The sequence below is a fragment of the Centruroides vittatus genome, unplaced genomic scaffold, assembly GCF_030686945.1.
Source record: "Centruroides vittatus isolate TY-2023 unplaced genomic scaffold, ASM3068694v2 contig_2349, whole genome shotgun sequence".
Lineage (NCBI taxonomy): Eukaryota > Metazoa > Arthropoda > Arachnida > Scorpiones > Buthidae > Centruroides > Centruroides vittatus.
This window is the reverse complement of record NW_027121469.1, coordinates 159,445-186,742: the sequence shown is the minus strand read 5'-3', so window position 1 is coordinate 186,742 and position 27,298 is coordinate 159,445. Positions and strand designations below refer to the sequence as shown.

The following is a 27,298-nucleotide window of genomic DNA, read 5'->3' as shown; positions in this document are numbered from 1 at the left end:
CTTACCTATTATTATTGTAAACAATTCTACTACCATTAATTAGGTTCTTTCCTTTAACAAAATAAAATTAAAAACATACGTATCAATGATATAATTTAATAATTAATCCAGAAATCACTTTAAAATTTTTCATTTTAATAAATTCACTTTAAAGTACTTATATATAATACAATACATTATGATAAATATTTATGAACAAAGCTTTTAAAGTTATTTTATATATATTATAATTTTAAATTCATGTATACATTAAGCACAGATTCCTAAATGTGGTAACTAACCTCATATATGTTGAAAGATTTATTGAATTTTATTTTTATTGATAAAAAAGTTAAGTGTTTATATTATTATTATGAAAGTTTTAACTGTGTTAAAATGTAAATGTTAGAGTTTAAAAATGATTTTTTATTATGAACTAAATTTTATAAAAGCATTTCCAATAATACTAGGAATCTGTGCTCTTATAAAACATGGACTCCAATTGAAAAAAATAAAAAAAACTATAAACTCTAAGTTAATAAGAATTTTTGGAGGAACTCGATTTAAGAAATTTCAAGATTTCTCATAAACAAAATTATAAAGTTTCACAAAGAAATTACTTGTTTAATGGTTATGTTCAAACATTGAACATGCTTCTCTTCTGTTGACTGTCTGCCAATATCGTCAACAGATTATATTAATCCATTGTCTCAGATACAACACTTAAAAACTATTTTCAACTAACAGAATAATTTTGACAGCATTTTCTAACTAAATCACAGATATTAATTTACAATGCCAAAATTAAAAATACCACTAACTGTTCGTCTGTTGGTTTTCTTGTCTTCTTATAGGATTATGAAGATTTGATTGACTCCATAAAACCATTAAAAAAAGTCCAGTTATGCCTACCAGAGCAACTGTAGACACAATATTGAAGAATTCCCTATATTGAAAATGTAGCATCCAAATTATACCAAGGATAATACCAAACAGTGGCCACATTAAGTGGCTTAAATCTAGATCACTGTCACTATCAGAATAACTGGAACCTTGTGCTTGCTGATTTTGTGAAATTTGGACATGTATTACTGAACTATTAGTAACACCATAAGATTCTAAAGTCCTGTCATCCATTCGCAATAGCTGGCCATTGTATATAAGTCGAACTATTTTGTTATTTGCTATATCTTCTGCAAAATGGCATCTATAAAACAAATTTTGTTTTTGTACATTACTAAATTAAAAAATAAAATTTACCAAAATTCAAAAATATCGATTAACAGACAGATACCTTTTAAAATCTCCAATTTTATCATCTAGTTTACACTGAACTACTCGTTCAGTATCATTTAAATATTTCAATCTTAATCTAACCATTTCATTATCAAGAATATCATTGCTTTCATTTTGAATATGAACATCTGTTTCTTGTTCTTGTGAAGATGCTACTCGTCCACTTTCATTGTTAATGTTATCTAATTCAGTCATCAATTCATTATCATTTAAAGAAGACTGTTGATTAAAAAATTCTAATCTCCTCTTGCGAAGAAAATTAGGATCTTCAGACAACTCTGAAGAAATTCTAGCATCAGAAGTAGTTGCAACTGTATTTTGATGACAATTTGCATCAGAATTTTCTACGGTTCTTTCTGCATTGTCTACTAATGCAGAGTTTGTAGTTGTATTACTTGGAATATTACTGTCATCACAAAATATTTCAGAACTGATTTGTTCTGAATTTGAGGAATTACTTGCAGTTGTATTATTAAGATGAACAGCATCAACTCTATGATTTGATGATATCTAGATAAAATATTTATAAACAAATTATATTAAAACTTATACAAGTCAAAATTTATATCACTCAAAATAATCATATTTAAATATAAATATTCATAAAATTAAAAGTAATTATAAAAAGAATGTAAAAATTAAAACTATAGAAGACAAAACTTTAAGAGAAATACAGTATATTCAAAATGTTTTAATTTTCACAATATTAAAATAAAATTATTTGCATTTAAAAAATACAGTTATATTATTTATTTGTTCAATTTATACTTTGAAATAAAGTGATAAATAATTTTGACCAAAAAAGTACAGTGGTACCACATAGTTTAAATAATTCTAACTTCAAATGCCAAATTCAACAAAAATCTGCTTTGGAGTTGAAATGATGCTTCAAAGTTCAAACTGCATGTTCAGTGAAAAACACACTGGAAGCATAAAATAAGCTTCTGAACAAAGAATACAATTTCAAATTAGCAATAATGTCTTAAATTTTACAACTGTCATAATTAAATCACACGTTACCTTAAGTAAGATAGCTGTTAAAAATACACAAGAATTTTCTGTTCAACCCAATATCATCTTTACTTAATCATGGCATCCACGAAATGTTTTGAAGCAATGAAGTCTAACAAGTAATACAAAGACTGTAATAGCAACAATTCAAATGAAAAAGAAACTTCTTGCAAAGCATGAAAGCAGTAGACATGTGATGGATCTGGCAGCCATGTTTAAGAAGTTGAAGTCAATGGTGTGTGACCAGTAAATACAATTTTCATATATAGTATTTTTGCATTCTATTTATTGTTTGTGTTTTAATTTATTATTAAGCCATTTAATTCTGTTATTTTTACCTTAAATTATGTGTATTTACCGTTTTAAGTACAGTAATACCTTGGTTTTCATCGATAATCCGTCCGAAAACAATTGACAAAATCTGAAACTGATGAAAACCGAGCCAAATTTTTCCATATGAATCAATGTAAATCCAATTAATTCTTTCTAGACACTCCAAAATACATACCAAAAACACCTTTTATAGAGAATAAATACAGTGTTTAATACTAAAAACAATATGAAATTAATATAAAATGAGTATAAAAGACTAATGTAAAGAATAAATGAACATTTAACATGGCATTTAGGTTTCTGAAGATACTTCTTGGCACATGAAAGACAGCGAGGAGAGGAGAAAGAGGTGCAGATTACTGTTTGGAAAAAAAAATCCTCCTCCATAAGGACCTTAGGTATCAAGACACTATCTGGAGTAACTTCCCTTCTTTGTCTTTTGACACTAGGACCAATTTCAGAGTCATTGAACCCATGTTGGACAAGAACGCTGTCCACAGAGGTCTGTTTCTGCCACTTGTAAGATTTGCCTAAAATGAGGCAGGACATCATTAAACAAGTTGCAGACATGACCTGCAACAGCTTTGTCTGGGTGATTTTTCTTCACAAACCCCTGTACCTTACTCCACATGGAGATGATGTCTTTAATCTCCGAAGAAGATACAATCTCCCATCTCTTCCTCCTCATCTGAAGTCTGTTGCACTTCTAAGTGAAAGCCTCGCAGCTCTTCAGTGGTGAGTTCTTCACTGTGGTCATCCATCAACTCTTCCACATCTTCACCACTCACCTCCAAACCCATGGACTTTCCCAATCAACAACTGACTGCACCACATGTGTAGGGTCATCAGGGAAAGGCTGAAATCCTTCAAAATCTGTCATGCACACATCCTGGCCATAATTTCTCTCAGGCAAAGTTCATTGTCCTGGATGTCAATCCCTGCCAAGCCTTATCTATGAGGCTAATGCAGTTGAGAATGTTGAAATGTTTCCTCCAGAACACTCTTAAGGACAATTCTGTATCTGATGTTACCTCAAAGCACCTTTGAAACATTGGGCGTATTCAAAATCTCAGCGTGCTGCCAGCGCCTCTCAGCACCTCTGTTCAAAATCTCAGCCAACTTCCAGTTGCTGCCAGCAAACTGCAAGCATCTTTTTCAGTGCTTGATACGTCAGCAAAGAAGATGGCAGCCACCATGGAGTTAGTAAGAGCTTTGTTTAACATCGATGATTTCGAATTCAATTTACTTATTGATGAATTCACACTGAATAAGTTAAGATCATGTTAGTACTATACATTAATAGATTATTTTAATATACCAACATATTTATATATGAGAGACATATTTTGTTTAGTTGTTATTATATTAAAATTATAGATGGCAGAAGCCACAAAAAATAATCCAATGATGATATAAACTAAATTGTATTAAAGTTTTTATTAAAATTAAAAATTCTTTTCATACGTATCACATAATTATCAGAATAAAACCATCAAACTATTAATTTTAAGTGGAAGAACTATCCAAAAAAGAAAGTAAATTAAAATAAATAATTATTAGAAAACTAGGCTATATCTTACTTAGAAAATGAAAAAGAATCAATTTAGTTTCTTAATTAAACACAAATCGGATAATCTCCCATTTTTTTTTTTTTTTTTTTTAGTTGTTAACATTAATCTTAGGCTTGATTTCATTATGTATTAAACGAATCTATTAATTCTGTAATATTTTGATATCTTTTTCCTTAGATGTAAACTATATGCAAAAATATTTCCATGATTTAGAGCATGGGGAAATTAATTCTTAAATTCGTATCCCATCCAATATAAATATCACTAAACCGAAAATTGTACAAATTTTTTGATTCGTAGAAAAGGATGGTGAATTTGGTAAGATATTTATGTAAGAATGCTATATTTACAATATAATGCTATATTTTTTTTGTATTAATTTGTTTGGAAATTTATTAGAACTCACAGAAGGAGTCCAATTTAATTTTAAAGAGGCAGAGAAAGATGATCAGCCTGAAATAAACAAAAATGAGCAAAAAAAGAAACAAAAGGATATAGTTATTTAATACATTTAGACTATTCAATTTCAAAATTTTTTATTTAACAAATACTAAAATAATAAGTAATATATTAAATATTAAAGTACTTTTTTTTTTAGTTGAATGGTCTGATGGTGCTACACAGCTTTTAATCAGCTCTAGAATTGAAAGAAAAAATGATTTCCAGAAACCAGTTTCTAAAGCAAAATTGTAGGGTCAGATTTTCACAGGCCCTACAAAACAAAGGGTACAAATTTTTAGGGGAGGAGTGTAGCCATAAATGGCAAAATTTAGACAAATTAAAAACATCAGGAGAGGGAAAAATAAGATGGGAACATTTTAATAAATTTTATGAAGCATATGGTGGCAAATCAAATAATAATCCTCCACCTCACTACCTGAGCGCTTCAATTACCTCTCCTGCATTGCCTTCTCCTCCATTGCTGCCTTCTCCATGTACCTCAGTGAGTACTGTTTATCCATCTGGCTCCAAATCCCCTGATCCAAATACAGCCACAGTTAGCCAAACTAACATGTTGGACTCAAGCAACCTGGACTCATCCCATCCCTCAACATCTGTTACAAGGGAGAACCACAAGAGAAAGCGGGAACCCCCTGCATGATTCATAGAAGAAATGGCTAAAAGAGGTGCGAAGGACGAACAAAGGTGGAAGGAAGTGAAAGAAATAGAAAAAGAAAAATTACATGAGTTACAGTAGCTTAGAATACTAATAGCCGATTTAATTAAAAATAAAAACAAATAAAATGTGTAATAATGTGTCTATTTTAAAGTAGCCTCTTGGCTAATTTTCCATTTATCATTTAATAAAGCAATATTATTCTACCTAGTCTGACTTTTTTTTCTTTAGGATAAGCCTAAATCCTTTCCCTCTCCCCCACAGGGGATTTCAAAAAATCTTTTCTTAGTGTGCATTCTCATGATGTACCCTATTAAAACACAAAAAACCGCATCTAAAATAGTATAATAGAAGCCAAGTTATTCACGGTAAGCCCGTCATGTCCCTCTCCCCCGCAGGGGGAATTTCGTGTGACATCTATATAATAATAGGTATATAAAAATACCCATGTGTTTGAATACAATGATGTGTCAAAATTTCAAAGCAATTGGTGAAGAACTTTTGGAGATTTAAGATTTTAAACAAACGAATGTTACATTTTTATTTATATAGATTTATTAAAAGTTTTTTAAAAAAGCAATTCCTAGTTATTTCGTACGGTTTCAAGTTATTTTCTACGTGAGACTTTTTTTATACAGTCCCTATCCCCCCCATAAAAACAGGTTTGACTGTATTTTAGTTTTTGGAATCTACCAAACAAATGGCCAAAGGCTTGCTCAATGACAACTCTACTTGAGCTTAAAACTTTGTTGTAGTTTTTCTCTCTTCTTGTTAAATAGCCAGTACCACAATAAGGTGTTAGGAGTGATTTTGATAGAGGATATGCACAATCTCGCTATCATGTGACAATTGTTTGGAAAAAACTGTGGCTCTCCCAATTTGGAATAGAGAGGACTATTTCGGAATACCCTTGCGTCATTTGATGATCCAGGACATCCTGCAAATATATCAATAAAAAGCAAATTGCTTCTGCAAACTGCTTGAAGCACTACAGCAACAGTTTGTTTTCTAGTGATATGTTCATTTTTTTCTTCCTTTAGTGCTGAAAATTCGACATCCAGGAAAAGGCACTTGTCATAGAGCTTCAAATGCTCAAATAGATCTTTCAGCTTCTTCACCAATAGGCCAGCAAATAAATTTAGTAGCCAAAGCTGAAATGTGATCACAGTAATTCATAAACACAATGTGCATGGCTTTTGGTTACCCCAAATCTTAGCTACTTCTCTGTATGTTTCCTGATTTCCAACTAACCATAAGAATATAAGCAGATTTTTTTCTTTTTCAATTAGGGGCTTTGTTTTCACCTTTGGATTGGGAAGATATTGTAAAAGTATCTGCAAAAATTATTGTCATTATTCTGTTTGAAAGCAATAATATAACAATAAGGTAAAGTTATGAAGTGTAGGAGAGAGTGGAGTTGATTGAAACATAAAACTTGCTTGTAATGTCCCTTTTTTAATCCTAAATTGCATGATTCTTTTGTTTTTGATTTTAAAAAATTATCTTTAGTGTGTGTGGTTGCTACAGAATGCGAAAAAATTTTTTTAAGCTTTTTTTATTTAATTTGCTCAAATATATCTTAAGTTACTACAGCTGTCAGCTTAAAAATACATTTTTTCATAGATATCAGATCATCAATAACAATTACCTTCCATGAATTTGATTCTTAATATTAAAAGAACTGTTGCTTTCAGCAGTGTGTGTTTATTTTGCATCATTAATAAAACATTTAATTTTATTATATACAGTATATTATTTCAATCACTTTAGTCATTGGCTGATTAAAGTGATTAAAAAAAAAAAAATTATTAAAATAACTAAGGGCATTTTTTGAAATTATATAAATTAGGAAATAAAGGAAAAAAAAAATTATTTTAGCAAAACAATATCTTCTGATAAGAAAAGCAACATGCTCTTATTGGTTTTTCTTTTTTAATGCTAACCGTACACTTAAATATACCTAAAAAAATAAGTTATAAGTTCCTCTCTGAACAAAGAAATACTGTTTACATGTTCAATTGTTTAGTTTCAATTGAAACATATCTTATAATTTATAACGTTTCATTGTACTCTGTTTTGCATTGTCCTACTCTCCCCTACATATATTGTAATTACTTGCCTCTACTGTTGTACGTGATAGGCGAAAATGACTTTTAAATTCTTTGTCAGAGTAGATGGATACTACGTCTGAAACATAATTTTTAATTCGAATCCTCTTTCTTTTCTTGTTTGGTTTTTCTTCTTCTATAACTCCTACAGATATTAAACAATTCTCATCCCTCTTTCTCTTTTCGAAATATTAATTTTTCATTACGTTGGTCTCATTAAATAAGTTCAAAAACAAATTTAGCGAAGCGTACAAGTCCATATCATCTGCCATTTCTCTTGTTTACCTTCCTCGATATCCCAGCAGTCAACAGTCAGCATTCGTGTTCTCTCTGAAATGCCAGCGATACGTCACTTCTGGCAGCTGGCACTGGCAGCTGAGATTTTGAATACGCCCATTACTTTTGTGTACAGTTTCTTGAAATTTGAAATGACATTCTGGTTTATGGCCTGGATGAATGGTGTGGTATTAGAGTCAAGAACTTCACTGTGATAAAACTGAACTCCTCTAACAATGTGTCTTCTAAACTTGTAGGATGAGCAGGAGCATTGTCCATTACCAGGAGGCACTTAAGGGGTAACTGATTATCCAGGAGGTATTTTTTCACACTCAAGCCAAACACTTCATTCATCTACTCAATGAAAATTGGCCTCATGACTCATGCTTTTTTGTTTGCCCTCCACATTACACACAATTTACTTTTAATCACATTGTTTCTGCTAAACTCTCTAGGAGTTTCTGAATGATACATCAGTAAGGGCTTCACTTTACAATCACCACTAGCATTATCACACAACAAAAGAGTTAGCCTATCTTTCATAGGCTTATGTCCTGGCAGTGCCTTTTCCTCCTGGGTAATGAACATCCTCTTTGGCATTTTCTTCCAACAGAGGACAGTTTTATCACAGTTGAAGACTTGTTGGGGAATGAGTCCTCCAGCTTCTACATAATCTTTGAATTTGGACACAAATTTTTCGGCCCAGATTTGTCCAAACTCACACCTTCATTGTGCTTAGTAACACTATGTATGCCAGTGCGCCTCTTGAATTTTTCAAACCAGCCTCTGCTGGCTTTGAAATCACTAAGTACACTAGCACTCATCCTGGGCATTTTCTTAATGATATCAGCATACAACAATCTGGCCTTTTCACATATGATGGATTCTGAAACAGAATCACCATTTAACTGTTTCTGATTGATCCAAATTAATAACAACTGTTTGACATCTTCAATTGTTTGTGATCTCTGTTTCATTAGCACATCCACACTTTTCCTCCTTTTTTGCCACAATGGAGCTTATCCTGGATGGTGACTTCCCACACATGTGGCCAATTTCAGCAATCTTAATGCCTCTCTTGTATTTTTCAATAATTTCCTTCTTCAACTTTATTGTGTTCCTGGCCTTCTTCTTCAAAGGTCTGCTAGCTTTGAAAACTTTCTTTGGTCCCATGATGGAGCTAAGAAGAAAGGAAAGCAATGGAATTGTTTGGATAAATGTGCAGGGAATGTTCACATGAGAAACAATGCCACAGTGAACAGGAAAACTCATGGGTCACCCTATGTTTTCCCAAAATTAGTAGCGAGGTCATATGGGTACACCAACGAAATCCAAGGTGACCAATGAAAACAGACAAATTTTTCACAGAAAAAATTCAGAAAAATTGAAACTGACAATAACCAAAGTCAACTAAAACTGAAGTATTACTGTATATTGAATGGGTATTGTTTGGTGGCGGGGATTAGATTAATTCACTTTCCATTGTTTCTAATGAAAAAAAATTACTTCAGTTTTCAAATGATTCAGAATTCAAACAGCTTCCTGGAATGAATTAAATCTGGAGTATGAGGCACCATTGTACTCCATTATGATATTGTAAGATTGATATAAGTACAAGAAAAATGTCTTTGCTCTATTTTGTATATATTTCTTTATTAAAAACCTGAAAGATAGGAAGTTTAAAGGTTCTTTATCCTATAAACAAAAGAGCAAAGTCAAATTGAAATTTATATTTATATCTGAGATACAGTATGATTATTTAAAGAAAACTATATAAATAATAAAATTTGATTTAGTTCCAAATAATAAACATAGATTTTTGAAAAATTTCATAACTAAGAAAAATTGTGAATAAGTTGGATTGTTTTGGGTTTGTTAGAACAATATATTATATGGTAATATCAACATTTCTTTCAAATTGAATGCAGTTGTATAACTTATTAAAGAGTCCTGACCCATATGGAGTTTCCAGCATGGATTAAAAACTGGGAAAAACCATGATTATTCTTACAATATATGTATGTGCAACTGTTAAATTATATTCAAACAAAGAAAACCCACCTATCAGCCCATTATTATACCAAAAAATTCTGTCGATCCGATGAATTTTAAATACGCAGCGTTCCATGCCTGGATCAAGCGTGCTTACACGCATTGCACCAGTGTTATTGACACCTATAAGGAACTAAGTTACATTCATGCTACAGCATTACAACATGGGTATCGGAGTAAGGAGATTGATGGACTTATCGACAGGTTTCAGAGGACAAAAATCAGCAGCTTCCTCCTATGAATCAAGGGAGAAAAGTGATTCTCAATTATTTTCCTTTCTTACACACGATGATTAAGAAAGTGGCCAAAAATAACAACTTAAGATTGTTGTATCGACGTAATCCTACAATATATCGATTATTAAGAAATGACAAGAAAAAAGAAAACCATAGTTATAAAACAGGGGTATATTCTATTTACCTTTAAAGGATCGTCGGTTTAATTCGGATCTGGTATACGTTGGCGCAACCATGAGGCATTTAAAACAGAGGCTTAAGGAGCATAGATACTCCATTAATAAAAGCTTGGATACTACTGTGCTAGCAGCTTTCGCTAAACATCAAGATGTTGACATTTATTGGGATAAAGCGTCTATCATTAAGGCCACGACCAACAAACAAATGCTGAAATATTTAGAAAAACTAGAAATCTACAAAGCCCATGTTAACACCGGTTGTATTAACCATAGAGACGCTGATGCTTTGTCCACGGCTTGGAGATCGTTTTACCGCAGTACATAACGTTTTTTCTTGTAATAGACAAGTTTTTGCGGCAATATTTTGTTATTTGTTTTATTTTTTTATTTTTTTATTCTCACTGCGATATATTGCGCATGCGCAATTTGTTAATTTCTTATTCAGAACGGCATTTTTACTTTAGAATTAATTTGAATTTTAAATATTTGCTTGAGTTCTTTTTCTGCATTCTTTTGTTTTTAAGTTCGTTTTAACTGATGAAGGCTGTTTAAAACAGTCGAAAACGTTTTTATTAAATATTTTTTGCTGGAATTATCAAGGTTTTTTGTTTTTAATTCAAACTTGAATCCCCAAGGTAATAAAAGTTTTTTGTTTTATAAATTTCTTTATAAAGAAAGAATATTTGCATTGTACCAGCAAGAAACATTACCTAAGCTAAATTATATTAAGGATATTCCCCAAAGCTAACAGAAAAATTATTTGACATGAACAGCAAGAATACATCTTATAAAAACCATCCTCAACATAAGATAATTGACATCAAAAGAATATAACAATATTAGGAGGCTACACAAGAAGACAGCTAAATGAAGGAAATATTATTCTCAAAGAAATCTATTTACAAACTGTTAAGAAATGACAAATAAAATGAATGTTGGGAGATTACCAGGAGTGTATCATATTCCATAGATGATGATCAATTAAATGCTAATATTGAATATGTAAGGACTACTGCTAGATTTGACACAATATTTCAGAAACTCTCACACTTGATATTAGGAGAGGACTGACAAGAAAGACATTGCAGGCATGTGCAGGAGTTGACCTGCATAGTGCCAGAAGTGGCGATATTTTTATTAAAGTGGGGATAAAAATATAATAACGGCAATTAAAACCTTAGTCCACTTATTTCAAAATTCAGTGTAAAATTAAATCACAAATCACACTTCAGGAAAAACAGCAGAATGCCAAGCTTCCGTGCAATGAGAATCCCATGCACCATACCTAGCAATTTCATGACATCATGCAGCAAGCTTGGGGAGAAAAATAGGAACTGGCTTTGAGAACCAAAGAGAGTTTAGTGCAATGCTATCCAGAATTTCTATATTGAGAATTTCTTATATATTGACAGAAAATTTGGGAATTTTTTTGAGTGACTTTTTCTCACTTTAATCTTTTTTCAGTAGACTAAAACAAAAATTCTGATATGACAGAACCTGTAAAATACTGTTTAAACATTGTGATCAAGTGTTATTAGAAATTATTTATTAAAAAATTATTCAAAATGATTCGTATTGCTAACTTGTAACAGTTGAACATGTTACTTTTGCTTTCCAGACACCAAACTGATAAGGCTACCAGTACCTGCATTAATTAATAAGTAAAATAACTAGTGATAAATAATTTGAAATGGTGAAAATAATTTAAAACTGGCAAAATGGTGGTGATATTTTCAAATTTTCCAGAGTGACCACTGTATGTGTCCACATCTAGATGCATTCAATGGCAACAGGTTCATTGATACATCCAAGTTATATCAACAATATAAACTTTCAACTGGATTTTGTTAATAAAACAACTATTACACCTTAAAGTCCAGTAAAATTTATTCATAATACAGACTAATGTTAATTATTTTATTGAAATTCAAATTGACTGTAAGTAACTAAATAATTTATTTGATCAAAACTTTATTAAAAATGCATTATATTATAGAGAGATTAATAAAAAATGTGTCAAATGCTACTGTGATTAATTGATTTGCTGCAGTTCTAGACAATTGAAATTCAGAATAGATCTGTACCAAAATCACTTGGTTTACAAATGAAGAAGAGACAGACTAATGTTTTCAAATGTGTTCAATGTCCTTCAGGTCTTTACAGTTCAGATTCTAGAATCTGAATTTATTAACTGACATTTGAATTCCAATTTTTGAATTGAAAAAAAAAGAACATTACAAAAATTTGAAGTTACACTGAGTATAAGATAAACCACCAGGTGTTCCTTATGTATTACTTTAAATTACCAAAATAATTTAAATATTTTAAAAATTCTAAATATTTCAATAACTAGTGCATCCCATCCCATCAGCATCAGCAGTTGTTTTGATATCAATAATTTTAAGGAGTTTAGAAATCCTAGAGATATACAAGTCAAACAAGGATGTCAAATTGCATCAATAACTCAATGAAGATATCAAATGCTTGGAAGTGGACTGAGGCATGCATTTTGTTTCATTTTAACTGTATTGCTTTTACTTCTTGGATTACTTTCAGATAGCATGAATTAATAATTTATTTTATTTTCAAACTGTGTTAATATATTAACACAATTTAGAAGTTAGTGTCTCATAATCAATAGTGTGGAAAACTCTCCGCAAGAGGTTGAACTGACATACACATGGTAGGAAATGGATTATCAATTAGATGTCTGCCACTTCAGCAAAGGTGGACACATTCAACATTTGTGACTCGTAAAAATATTTGGACAGAGTACCTATATTTGAATGTTAGAAAATATAGTTTCTGTTGGGTAGTTTACAAATAATAAATTTTTTTAATGCTTCATGGACTTATGAATAATCCTGTATTTGCTATAATTTGTAATTTAAAGTTTTTAAAATATTCTGTATTTTGTTCTGAATACTGAACCTCAGAAAGGCTGTTAAAGACAATTGAGAATATTAGGCATAAACAAATTTTGCTGGATATTTAAATATTTTTAGAGCTAAAACATTATTTTTCTTGCTCATTACATTTTAGTTTATTGCGTATATTGCATATATCAATAAATTATTTCTTTATAAATTTTTTTTAATATTTAAAATACTTTATCAGTTTTTAAATATTAAAAAAAGTATTACATTTGTTTTTGAAAAAAAAGGTAAATACATAATTAGAAAAGCCAATGTTTATATAGATATTTTACAGTCAGGATATGTACAGTACCACATAAAACAACTTTTTTACATATAACTTTTTTTTTAATTCATTAAAAATATATATACCTCCTGTAACATCTAATTTTCATATTTATGAAATTACATACAAACCCACCTCATTAGCTGCTGAAAAACTACTGGAGTTTGACACAAATTGTGTTTGTGGAAATGGAAATATCCACAATACTGCTAGTATTCCCACAATTAATGCTATAGCTAAGAAAAGTACAACTTCATCTCCTATTCCTTCTATAAGAGTCATTTTGTTAACCTAAGAATAAATATCAAAAAGTTACTATTTTAAATTTATAAAAATCCAAATATAAATATTATGAATTGTATTATCTATAGATCAGATTTAAATTACCTGCTTAGTTTAGTTTTTGATTCAAAATTAATAAATAAATTTTAATAATTAATTTTATCTTAATGCAATGTTTTGTCATAAGTATATTTTTTTACAATTAAAAATAATAATAATAATAATAGACCATATAAATATACAACTTTTATGATAATTTTAAAATAAATAATTCATTATTTTAAATAATTTTGTTAACTACAATGTATGTTTTTAAAAAATTAATATTATTCTAAAAGAAAAATTATTACTATTATAAATTCTATACACAGTAGCATCACCTATGATATACACCAAAAAGCATTCAACAAATGTGCAAAGTAGCATATTTAAGCTATGATTGAAGTTTGTAATGACGACATATGTAGTACAAAAAAACTAAAAAGAATAAACCAAAATAATGCAATTCATTATACATAATGTCACAGTGAACGTCAGTAAGTGTTATTTCATATCACAGCCTCACCAATACTGTAAATAAGCATTGTTGTATGTCATTCAGTTATAAAAATAAAAAAAAAACAGTTTACAGGATAAGCCTGACAAACAAGCTGTTATTTCTCATTGAATGGGATCTTAATGCCCTGTAGGACCACCGAGGTCATCGAGAGTTTGAATGAGACTAATACCCCGTTCGCACCGAGCATTTCAATTTAGATTGTGACCAAGGTCGGCGACTATGTCTTGGTGCGACCACCCTCAACCGTTTCAATCTTGACTGAAACGAGATTCAATCACGATTGACTCTAGAGAGTTCTTGAAACTAGATCCAGTCATAAGAGAGATCCCACAATCCCACACGCGTGAGAAAATACAAGATGGCTGCAGAACACGTGTCAGGCTATCGACAGCGAAATAAAAAAGATATTTGGAGAGACAATGACATCTGTCTATTATTAGATATATGGCAAGAAAAAGTATTTATTTCTAATCAAAACTTCCATTTTGTGTGTTGGTGTTTGTGACTTGCCGAGTAGTTATGCCAGTTTTATCATCGCGTGTAATAGCCGGGTTGTTCTCAAGCGGATTGCCTGTGCGAACAGCACAACATTCAACTGGCGACAGCCACAATCCAAATTGTAGGTAAATCAAGATCGAAGTGAGTCATGGATTGTGTGCGAACGTAGTATAAGGGAGTGGGCCACTTTGCCTCCCAGTGGGCCCTTTAACATTTTTTTTTTTGAATTAATTAAATTTACAGAAAGTTTATTAATAAAAAATAATGTTTTTTTCATTGCACAAAGACTTTTTGTCCAGTTTATTAATGAATGCTACCATGGATGAGACATTTTTAGCATAAAAACATGCTACTTGAATCCATATACCCCACCTGGTTATTACAGATGCTTTTGGAGTGGCAAGTCAGTTATCTTTTTATGTAGATGTACTGTACAGGTACAGTCACAGGCCATTTAATGAAAGCCTTTTTTCATTTTCAAACTGAAACTGTTGACACAAGAAAATTCTGCTCTAATTGTTTCACATATCCTGTTAAGGCAGTAGGCAAGACTGGTGACATGTCTCAGATTTGAATCAACTTTATATTTGAGCACAAACTTAGTAGGTATAGGACCTGGTCTGTTAACAAGTAATCAAACTTTTTCATGCTTGTATGGAATGACACAGAGTTCCACAATTTGGCATATGAATCATTGAGGGCTTGCATGACTGATGTGGAATTTGACTTTTCTAATCTGTAAACTCTTCTCCTGTTAACAGACCAATGAGAATGTACATTAAAAACCTTTAATACCTTTTTACCTATACCTTTTTATATCATATACCTTTTTAGAATATCAATTGTTTCATCCAAACAAAAACTACTCACACAGTCAACCAAAACCCAGCAATTAAACAGTTGTACAAACATTTTCATCTACCTTCATGTAGACATCTTTAGGTGAAATATTATGAATATATGAGAAAATTCTTCATTTTGAATCACACTTGCTGCATGGTAAAAAAGGGAAACTAATACTCCCTCCAAACGATCATAAACTTAATAAAGAACCTTGAAACAGCAAAACAACAAAAAAGGGAAGCACTTCAACTTCCCAACTTTACTGATAACATTAAACAGAACTGCAATTAGAGGAAATTATGGCTTTATTGACTAAAAGCACATGTTAAAACAATTAAAAATGCATAATTCAAAGATTTATTAATTATTATTGTTAATTAATAGACACAAGAATTCTGCATGCAGAACACACTAAATAAAACATTACTGGCACATTTTTTATGAGTGTTAGGGAGGGTTAGTGCCACACATTTTGTGACAATTTATGCCTTTGAATGCAAAGTTTGGTTTTTGCACTCATTTCACATTTGGAATGAATCAAATACTACATTTAATTACTTACTTATTGATAAATAATAAATTAATTTCTTTATTAATAAAAATGTCATATTTATTAACTTTTGTCTCAAACTCCTTTTGCTCAACTGAAGCTCCTTTATCCAAATTTAAAGCATGTAACCTGCCTAGCATATTCTTTACATCAAGTGTGTGAGAAACTGCAAGAATATCAGGTACCCTTGTCTCTAAAGGAGAAAAAATTTACAAAATCACCTGCTCGAGTATTGCTTTACAAAATCACCTGCTCGAGTATTGCTTTACAAAGAAGTAATTGAATTACTTTTGCCACTCATTCCAATTACAGTAAGGTGGGGCATTTGGCTAGAGGCTGTAACATTTCTTGGCAAAAATTTTGCCAAAATTAAGGAATTCATTATGAGGTTCAAGGATAATTCAGCTTCTGTGTCACAAGCCAAGGGTTTCATATACAAATCTAGATAAAGAACTATGCAGTTCACTCATTTAAATGCCTTGTTAGCAATGTTCCCTCTAAGCTGCATGGCTGCACACTGCTCAAATTGTTGCCACACATGAGAATTTATGTGCTGCGCAGGCAAGCATGCACACTGATTTCAATTGTTGTTTACTTATTTCTCACTCTGTCTGCAACATGATTATTGCTACGTATATTTCGATTCAATACATTAAATCATTGACAAAAGATAATATTTTGTATTGAAGTATGTTTTAAAATGAATTTTAATCTCTACATTATAATTAATTATTTTAATTTTTATAGGAAAAAATAAGATTTTATACACAGTCAAACCTGTTTTTGTGCGGTCTTTTTCTGTGCGATTTTTATTTGTGCAATATTTTTTTTGTGCAGTATATGAAAATTTCAATCAAATTGGAACATAATTGACTCCTGTAAAATTTTTAAAAACTCTATTGGTTGTTTTCTATGACATCAGCAGGTTTTTTCATTTTTTATTCAGTAAAATTTTTTTCTCATACATTTATTTCGGTCCCCTCTTATTTTAATAGCATAAAAACCATAAATATTATGTTATATTTGAACAGATGCTGTAAGTTAGCTCCCCTCCAGCTTTAGACTGCAGGTGTGAAATTTCATGCCTTGTTAAATGAAATAACACTTCCTGCAGCTATATTTATCAAATAAAATCATTATTTAACCATTATTTTTAACTTTTTAATGTTACATTCATATTTAAGTGGAAATAATTAATTAATATAAAAATTAAAATTCTTAGAGGATTTTTTTCCCCGTTAGGTGTTGCAGAAAAAGGCCCAAGGAGTTAAAAAAGCAATTCCTAGTTATTTCCTACGGTTTCGAGTTATTTTCTACGTGAGACTTTTTTTATGCGGTCCCTATCCCCCCCTCATAAAAACAGGTTTGATTGTATGTATGTATGTATATATATATATATATATATATATGCTTAGAAAAATTTTTTGCTCAGAGAAGTATATGTTCTGCTCATCTATGAAAAAAATTAGAGGAAACATTGCTTGTTAGATATATTAGGAAACATGAAAAACAGAATTTAACAAAGAAGTAACAATGGAATGCTACATATGTGAAGAACAAGAAGATGACAACGCTACATAGCGCATGCATGTATCTGAAAATTATGTTCAAATTTATTTTGAAGCTAAATGTTTCTCGAAGAATAATTCAAATAATTGGGAAGCCAGTTTCTGTTGTTCTTTTGTTCTGTTAACCTGAAGCAGACTTCGAGTGAGGCCCAAAACGTTTGGTTTTCTGGAGGGTAAAAAGTACTGTACCGGATACAAAGGTTCAAAAAGTGAGTACTTATTTAATACCAGTATTCAGTCTTGAAGATTTGGTAATGGAATACTTTCCAAAGAGCTTTAAACTCCCTAGATTTGTATATAGGTATATAATTTAAATGTGGACCGGAATTCTGTGTCACATTCCTATCTTTATTAATTAATATACAGTGGAACCTCGCTTAACGAACAAAACAAATTGTAAAAAAATGACTTGCTTAACAAGTAATGTTTCACATAACAAGTGACCAGGAGAGGGGGAGTTCTAGATTGTGCACATGCTCCATCAGTCTGTGTTTAGCACTTGTCCCGCTAGCAACTTAGAGTCACTTGTGATCAGATATATTACATATATATAAAAGGCTATGGTTGTTGTTTAACAAACAGGCCAAACCATTACATAGCCCAAGAATTTGGCATATCATTTGAAGTGTTTATCAGACATATTATCTGATTTTTTTTTCTTTTTTTTTGTTTTCTGAAAATCAAATTCGCATTCCAGGTTAGTTCATTCTGCGATAGAAGAGATGATGATGATTCACACTTCTTAACAATGTATATTGTATAATTTTCTTTGAATAAACGTTATACATAAAATATTTGAGTATTTTTTTCGACATGGAATGCATTATTGTATTTTACATTAATTTATATGGGAAAAATTGTTTCGCTTAACAGTGTTTCATATTATGAGTAAGATTCTGGAACAAATTATGCTCATTAAACGAGGTTCCACCATATATAATTCATCCAATATTAATTTTTTAAAACCAACTTCAACAAGAGCTAGTATATTGCAAACAAATAATAATTAAAATGATTAACACTTAAGACACTGGTTTAAACTGATACCAACTGCATGTTAAACACTAAATGTTAAGTCTCATAACACAAAAAACTGATTATAATAAATAATGTTTTTAAAATGTATTGTAACTTTTATGTTTTGGTACTTCTAATTTTGATAATAAATGATTAATAACATTTGCTATGACTACAACAAACAGAGTCTACATTATTTCAGAAATCAAAAACAATTAGGAACAATTGTGAATCATTTTTTAAATATCTTCTTTGAACAAAAAGACATTGATACAACTTGAAATACAGTATTTCTGCAAGTCACAGAATGTTATCTCTTATAATTAGGGCCAGACTTATATTCATTTAAAACCATTACATATGCACATAAAAAATGCAAAATGCCACTGCTATGTGAATGTCAAATTGCCTAAAATATGCATTATGAATGTGAAAAGTACCAGTAATACATAATAAAATTTATAGGTTGAAATGAATACATACTATAATTCTGTCTGAAAGCAAATTTTATTAATATCTAAGCTATTAAGTAATACATAATAAAATTTATAGGTTGAAATGAATACATACTATAATTCTGTCTGAAAGCAAATTTTATTAATGTCTAAGCTATTAGGTCACAGTTTTTAGGTAGGAAGGATAAACATACAACAATGGATGACATATGGAATTTGAAAATTATATAATCACAAAACATATCAATATTTGAGTAATGTTTTATGTAGATGTGCAATCATGTGAATTATAAATTAAATTATGTGTTTGATAAAATTTTATAACTTTTCATGCTATCTAACCAATCATTATTGAATTTATTGTCATGTATACAATTTATTATTTCTATGTTTGAGAATACCTAGGTTAATCTAATTCCCTCATCCTACAATTATGTCACTGGTCTAAAGTAGTTGTATATTTTTGCTTATAATCCTGCAAAAATAATGAGAAAATGAATAAGCACTCCTAGTTATTAACTAATTATAGATTTAGTGTCAAAGTTGACAGTAATGTTTCATTCTCAACTGATATCATTAACTCTACCAGTAACTTACTTGTGAACAATTGCTATTTTGGCTCATTTTTACATTTCATGTTACACTAATTTAAGGACACTTCAACATACTGAAACTTTTTTTAGCATTAAATGATTTGTGGCATAAATTACAATAAAGAACTTTTCTATCTATTTTAAATGTTTAGGATTAAAACTTCCGTGCATATTTTCTTAGCAATTAAGCATTAGTTTTTGCTATTTATCCATATTGTTGGTTGAGGTGAACTTGATGTAATGGAATAATTTCTGCACATACTTTACACAAAAGTTTGCCTACTTTATTCACAAGAAATTATCTCCCTTTTATTAAATTAAACATTATATTTATACAAGTTTTGGAAAGATTAAATTTAACATTATTAAATTAATAAATATAACATGTACAATAATTTTAATCCAATTGATTCAAAAGATTAAGAATTTGAAAAATAAGAGATCTCCATACAAATGCAAAAACATGTTCATTTGTGGGTCTTTAAAAGAATGCAAGTTAGATGGTTCAAATTTAAAACATTTGAATTTTGCATATTCATCTGTAACTGGATTACATAGTGATATTTCTCATGTAAACTATATATGCACAAAAAGATTCATTGCATAGATGAACTATACATCATTTGAAAAAAATAGCACCTGCATCACACAAACAAGTTTATAGAGCACTTATTTAGGCCTAAAAATGATCAAATCCAAATAATATGTAGTAAAAATCATAAATGCATATAAAATAGGCATTATCACTTTTATCAGACAACCTAATTTGATCCTACTTGGACCAAAATTGTGTTTCTATCAAGGTTTTTACTAGTGATGTAACGAATAGTATATTTGGCCTCAGCCGAATACCGAATATTTGGCTAGGAGCGTGGCCAAATACCGAATATTCGGCCAGGGGTGTGGCTGAATGGCCGAATATTCAGCCAGGTGTGTGGCTGAATGGCCGAATATTCGGCCAAACTATTCGGCTTGATTAACGCACGTACGAAAATTGGCGCGCAAACCTCATTATGGCAAGGATTGCGCACTCTGCTCTCTATTGGACCGCTGTCACTACGATTTTTTCTTCCAGTAGGTCTAAATTATTTAAATTAATTAATTAAATTATAATTATTAAAGTTAATGTGAGATGGAGCCTACCTCTAGTGCCGAATTGGTTTATAATTTATGTAATAGCCGTAAATAGCCCGATATGATTCGGCAGTTGTTGGTATTTAGATGTAAGTTATAACTTATAAGTTATTTTATTTGCAATCGATCTTTTTAACGCTAAAATTTTGTTTTTACTACGTATTTGTAGACTGAATAGTGCCCTAAGGATATACTTTAGTGGGGACATATGGTCTAGTTTCTGCCCAGTTGTGGAACAGTTCAAATATATTATTAAGGGTTTTCTATTTGTGAAGTTTTGTGATATTTTAGTGCTATTGTTTTTGTCAATATTTTAAAAATTAACATGATTTCAAATGTTATCTTTTGCATATAATGAAAAATGCTCATTCTTTGCTTTATATATAAAATAAATTATATATTAGTTACTCATCTTCTAGAAATAGATAAATAATTCTTTCATTAAATACGATAAGTTTCAATAAAATGTTTCGTAACTCATTTTAAAATATCGTAAAAAATATAAAAATTTACGCAAATACGAATATAACATAATTAACTAAACAATAATATTAATGCCTGATACATTCTAACCTACACACCATCAATGCCTTAAGATATCGGGCTAGATAAAGGCTATAGTATTATTTAATTACGAAATAATTTAATACTAGAGTTAGATGCTATTTCTTATTAACTTTAATAATTATAGTTTAATTTTCAGCATTAATAAAAGTTACCAAAATGATTAATTTACTGTGTTTTTGTTATTTCTTACTCCTGTTTTTAGGTATTCGGTATTCGGCCGAATAGGCCGAATACTGGGTAGTAACTGAATATTCGTTACATCACTAGTTTTTACATCTTAGCACTGCATTTCTCAAACTTTTTGCTTGTGCAACCCAATATATTTCTTTGTAATAGTTCTGCAACCTAAATGTTTATAATAAAATTTTTAAAAACCTGGTAAACTGAAGTCACTGTATATTATATAAAATAAAATAAAATTATGCATTATTGATAATAACTTCTACATGTAAAAGGAAAAAATTGAGTACATTTCTATTGAGAGTAGTTCAGACCAATTTTGATTTGTAACAAGTAACTTACTTCATTTTCAGTTTTTATTATTGAAATTTAATTATTAAAAAATGTAAGACTGAGGATTCTAAATAAATCAGTTTGAAAATTATTCAAGAGTCTTTTTACTTTGAAGAATATGGCAAGGTTTTTTTTAATACACTTAATGAACTCTTTTTTTAAAATGCACTTTTCAGATTGTAAGAAGATTTTGTCAATTTCACTTTGTACATATACACAAAAAACAATTCTTTAAATATTATTTATTGATCCACTTTTGCCAAAAATCATCTATTATTTATTTTTTATAATTTATTGTTTTGTATAAAATAAACGTAAAAGTTTGAATAAACATGGAAATATTTACAAAACCATTGCAACTTAAATTATGACTACAACCTTGCATAAAATATCTATTTTGATATTAATCAAAATAGAAAAGAGACATCAATTTCATATATATACATTCCATAATCTTAATTTTACTACTGAATGACAACCACTGTTCCTAGTTCTTAGAAAATATCTCAGTAAAACAAGCATTACAAGTATTTCTGTGGAAGGTAGTATCATTTTGCAACTCATAGTTTGAGAAATGCTGTCTTAGCATTTAACAAAAAAAAAACATGCACATGCATACAAATCCAGCCTTTACTTATATTATTATCTTTAGAGTCAACTTATCTAAGACCAATTTTAATCTTTATTGTAGATCTTTGAAATAATAGCCATTAAAATGACTTTTCTTGTAAAAAAAAAAATTGAAGCAGATTGGGTAAGCTATCACTGCACAACAAATGAATGATATATAGAAATACAGTCAAACCCGTTTTTATGCGGTCTTTTTTTGGTGCGATTTTTTATTTGTGCGATTTTTTAATGCGATTTTTTATTTGTGCGGTATAGTCAGCGACTAGTCTCGTGCGATTTGTCATGTCTCACGTTGACTTATTATAGCTAAATAAACTTATTATAGTAATATTATTGCATGAATACGCAAAAAATGAAATAATTTATTTTTTAAGTCAACAAAACACCACCTGGACAAAAATATGTAAAACAGACGATCGATGAGACGATGCAGTCAAGTGCTGACATCTGTTGTCAATAAATTCTATTTCGTACGGTTTTGAGTTATTTTCTACGTGAGACTTTTTTTATGCAGTCCCTATTGACCGCATAAAAAAATATTTTTTAATTGTGTTGCGAAAACTATTTTTTATAGCCACTCGTGAAGTTTCGTGCGATTTTTTTATGCGTTTTTTTTTATGCGGTCCCTATCCACCACATAAAAACAGGTTTGACTGTACTTCTTTCTGTTTATATGTATATATTTTCAATATTCCAAACATATAAAAAATATGCCTATTATTAAAAGTTATATAGATATAACTTTTTAATCATTTTAATGTCTTGAATATTCACAATACAAAATAATTAAAAATTCACAGTTGCAAAGCAGTGCTGTCCAAACTATGGCCCCAGGCCAAATCATACCTGACTCATCACTTATAAATGATAAAAATAGGCCTATTTTTTATGTTTGGAATATAGAAAATATATACAGATGATATACAGTTGAGGTCACTTAAGAGAGCTTTTCCCCCACATTCCAAATTTTCTCCCTTATGCTTTACATTAGCAGGACACCTGTTAACAGAGCACCAGATAGTTGAGCTGTTCATTTAAGTGGTGTGTTGGTGGAATTTTTAGAGCAGCAGTCTGCATAAGGAAGCACTATTTTAATGATAATTTATACAGAGTCTACATAGAATGTTTCTTTTATTAATAAATAGCAGTCTTTAGTGATTCTATTTTCTTGTTAGCTAAAACAACATTAAGTTATAGCATATGAACCACTTTAGGCTGCTTAGATTTCTTTGAGCCCAAGGAAAATCTCCAGCTCACCTCTTGTCAGCCTGGTAAATATGCAACATTTCTGTAGTGAACAACCAATCATAGTGCTATTCAATGATATTACACTCTCAGCAACAACATTTACATCTTGGTTGCAGAGAACACAAGTGCTTACTTGAATGAGTTGAGAACAGAAAAGATGCACTAGATCAGGAGTTTCAATGCATATCATGTAGCATGTTATGATAGGGCATACATATCAAATGTACATTGCTAATGACTTACAGTACACAACCTAAGGCTTGCCTTAGAAGTATCTAATATCTTTGAAGTTTTATATTTTACCTTAATAGAATACAATTTTTTTGAAGAGTGATATTAAATAAAAATGCAATAAAGAAAAACATTATCAACTGTTTTAATAATGATAAGTAATAAGAAAATGAAACAGGCATTCATTTCCAAGACATTATCTCTGCTACATAATAGAAATGTACTAATTAATAGTTTGCTAATTGTATTAAACAGCTTCACCACTGATTAATCATCAAGTGATGATTAATTCTCCAATTGGTAAATAATCATACCATTGAAAAACGTCTCTTTTCATAATGACTTTTTATTCAAACAGACAATGTTCTACTGCATTCATATTTTTTCAAAAGTCTATGTTTTTTTTAATACTTTTTGGTCTATGAACAAGTCTCGCTTGTCAAGCCAGTTTTCATATAAAATATAAAGGATAAGTCTCACTCATTCAGTTTAGTATGTTATTTTATGAAACTGGACCGTTTATAATCATCTACAGTCAATGTAGGAAGTATATTTAATGAAAAAATTGTCATTTCTGTTGGTAAGAGATGTATACATTACTTAATGTATTGATGTTTTGTAAAATGGCTGCATGTAGAAAGTATCAGTTGATGAAGCTTTACATTTAATAAATGATGAATTCTGGTCCAGAAATATACTTCTGATGTTAAAACCAATGACAATAAATCCTATTTAAGCTCCATCAATGTAAATACCAACTATTGTGAACTCTGAGATTCAATTGCATCTGTTACTTTGAATTCTTTCACAAAAACAAATTGTGCTTTGAACAATCCTTAAAAGTTTGTGTCAGCCCAAAATAAGTACCAAATGAAATGTTTAAAAATTTTTTTTATCCCAGTTGGTGTGTAATCTGATAATATCAGACTTTCATAGACACTACATTGTGTCTATGAAAAGCAATGTAAAATAAACAACATGGTTTCATTGGAATAAAAATATCAGACTTTTTAAATTTAAAAAAAAAAAGACATTTCATTCTAATTTTAAAACATTCTCTTTTTAGTTATTATTCTGTTAATTCTTTAATGTTAACAAATGTACAAAGAAACAAAACACAAAATATCATGACAGAATTATTATTAGTTTTTTACGATTTTCTTTAAATACCATATTTACTCAGATATAAGATGATTTCACATATAGGACGAGGTGTGACTTTAAAGAAAATTACATTTATTAACACAGTTCTAATTTTATTTTGTTTAATCAGAAATAAAATATGAAATGCACATAAATGCACACATTGTCCCACAAAAGTTACTGACATTTTAAACTTTAAGGAAAAATCTTGTAAAATCAACAACATAATTTGTTCATGTAAAGCTGGACAATTGGGAATCTTTTTTGCCAATTCTTAACAGTTGAATTCACTCTTCGTTGATTACACTTATGAGTTTCTCCAAATTCTGATTTCCGAATAATCATCTGTTTTCACATGGGAATAAATTAAAACTTATATTGGGCTCCCATGTAATTTTGGAATTCAATTCAAAAGCTTTGCTTTTCCTATTGCTATTCAGCTTTACTCCTGACAACACACAAGAATGATTCAAACAACCCAATAAAATACTTTTATTTTTAAACACCAGAGGGTGAGAATCTGGTAAAAATTGCAAATACACAGTTCATAAAAATTATTTCAAAAATGCAAAAAATCCTTCGCTCGCCCGTATAGGATTACCTAGGTTTTTGAAGCAGTGAAAGATGAATAAAAGCTTGTCTTATATGCAAGTAAATACAGTAATCAAAATACTCAAATCTGCATGAACTTTCACAAAATGTTACCTCCTCAGTGTAAATGTTTCAATATTGTAAAGTATTAAGAACTATGTTTCAATTGCATTCATAGCTAATTATCCATCACATCTGACTGATTACTTTTTCAGCACTATTTGCCTTTTTTAAAAGAAATTTCTCATTTTTAAACAAGACAACTGTTATTACATGAGAGTATTTTTCTGACATATTTAGTGCTTAAGATTGATGTTTCACAGTATACTATAAAAAATTAACAAACAGATTATTAGGTTCTTCCTAGTAAACTGAATCAACCCTTAACAAGTGAAATTTTTGTCTCTCTGGCAAATCAAAAGACAACAAAACTTTTGCAATTTCCTCAATTTATCATTCTTTGATCCACAATTCTTTTTGGTTTTTTACTCACATAGGAATGCTTATTATATTAGCACAGTGCCAATAGAATCTGGCAGAGAGAAAATCTCACTGTTAATATTTATGAAAGATTTCATTCAGAAACACTAATTTAAAGAAATTTCAGCCTTAATTCAATTACTTATTTTTAAAAATTTTCAAAATTAACTTTAAACTTTTTATAGTAGTCAATTAATCAAGTCATTAAGCAATACCTGTATACATGAACTGGCAATTAAACCATCAGCATAAAATATAATTTTATTACAAGCATTCAGGTATCATTTTAAAATTCAAACCATATTCTTTATTACATAATAAAAATAAACTGAAATTTATTTTAAAAAGTGAAAGTGATGATACATTCCATCACACAAGTGTTTTATCAAACAACCTATTTTTATCCTTGATAAAATCCATAAAAATTAAAAGAAATAAATAATTCAATTCTTTTATTTTGATATTCATATCATATTTTATATAAATTCTGTTTTGTAACAATTTAAATTTCACATGAAAACATTGAATATCTGTAAAACTAAAAATTTTTCTAAATATTCAATAATTCCATTTAAAATTTTGGAAATTTAAGTGAGAAATTTATTCAAAATTTTAACCATTTACCATTAGTTTTTATTTGGAACTCTGATCAATTTATCAACAGATTTCATATGAAATTAATTTTGACAATCCAATGAATATTTTTATATATTATTTTAAAGACAGAAAGATTAAAATCAATATAATATTCCAAAATGGAATAATTAATTAATTTTTTTCTTTTCCTGAATTTCATTATTCCCATTTTTCTTTAAATCTGAACTAAATCATCAATTGAGTAGTAAATATTATTATTAGATTTAATGTGTATATAAAATTAAACTTCTAAACAAAATAATTAATAAGTATAATAAGTGAAGTCCACTTACAAAATTAAATATAATTACTATCTTGGAAACTTAATTTTCATTTGAAATATATCTTCCTTATTAACTTTACATCACTGCTTTAGCCTTTACCAATTTCTAGCACCTTAC

At 29.7% G+C, this 27,298-nt stretch overlaps 1 protein-coding gene across 1 annotated transcript; it reads right to left on the bottom strand.

Annotated features, from left to right (window-relative positions):
• Positions 1–114: 114 nt before the first annotated feature.
• Positions 115–27,298, bottom strand: LOC136971176 (transmembrane and ubiquitin-like domain-containing protein 1). Its single transcript, XM_067265650.1, has 4 exons — positions 27,191–27,298; positions 13,495–13,650; positions 1,274–1,785; positions 115–1,186 (listed from the first exon to the last, which is right to left on the bottom strand). The coding sequence occupies exons 2-4, from the start codon at positions 13,639–13,641 to the stop codon at positions 796–798; spliced, it is 1,050 nt and encodes a 349-aa protein (XP_067121751.1). The 5' UTR covers positions 13,642–13,650; positions 27,191–27,298; the 3' UTR covers positions 115–795.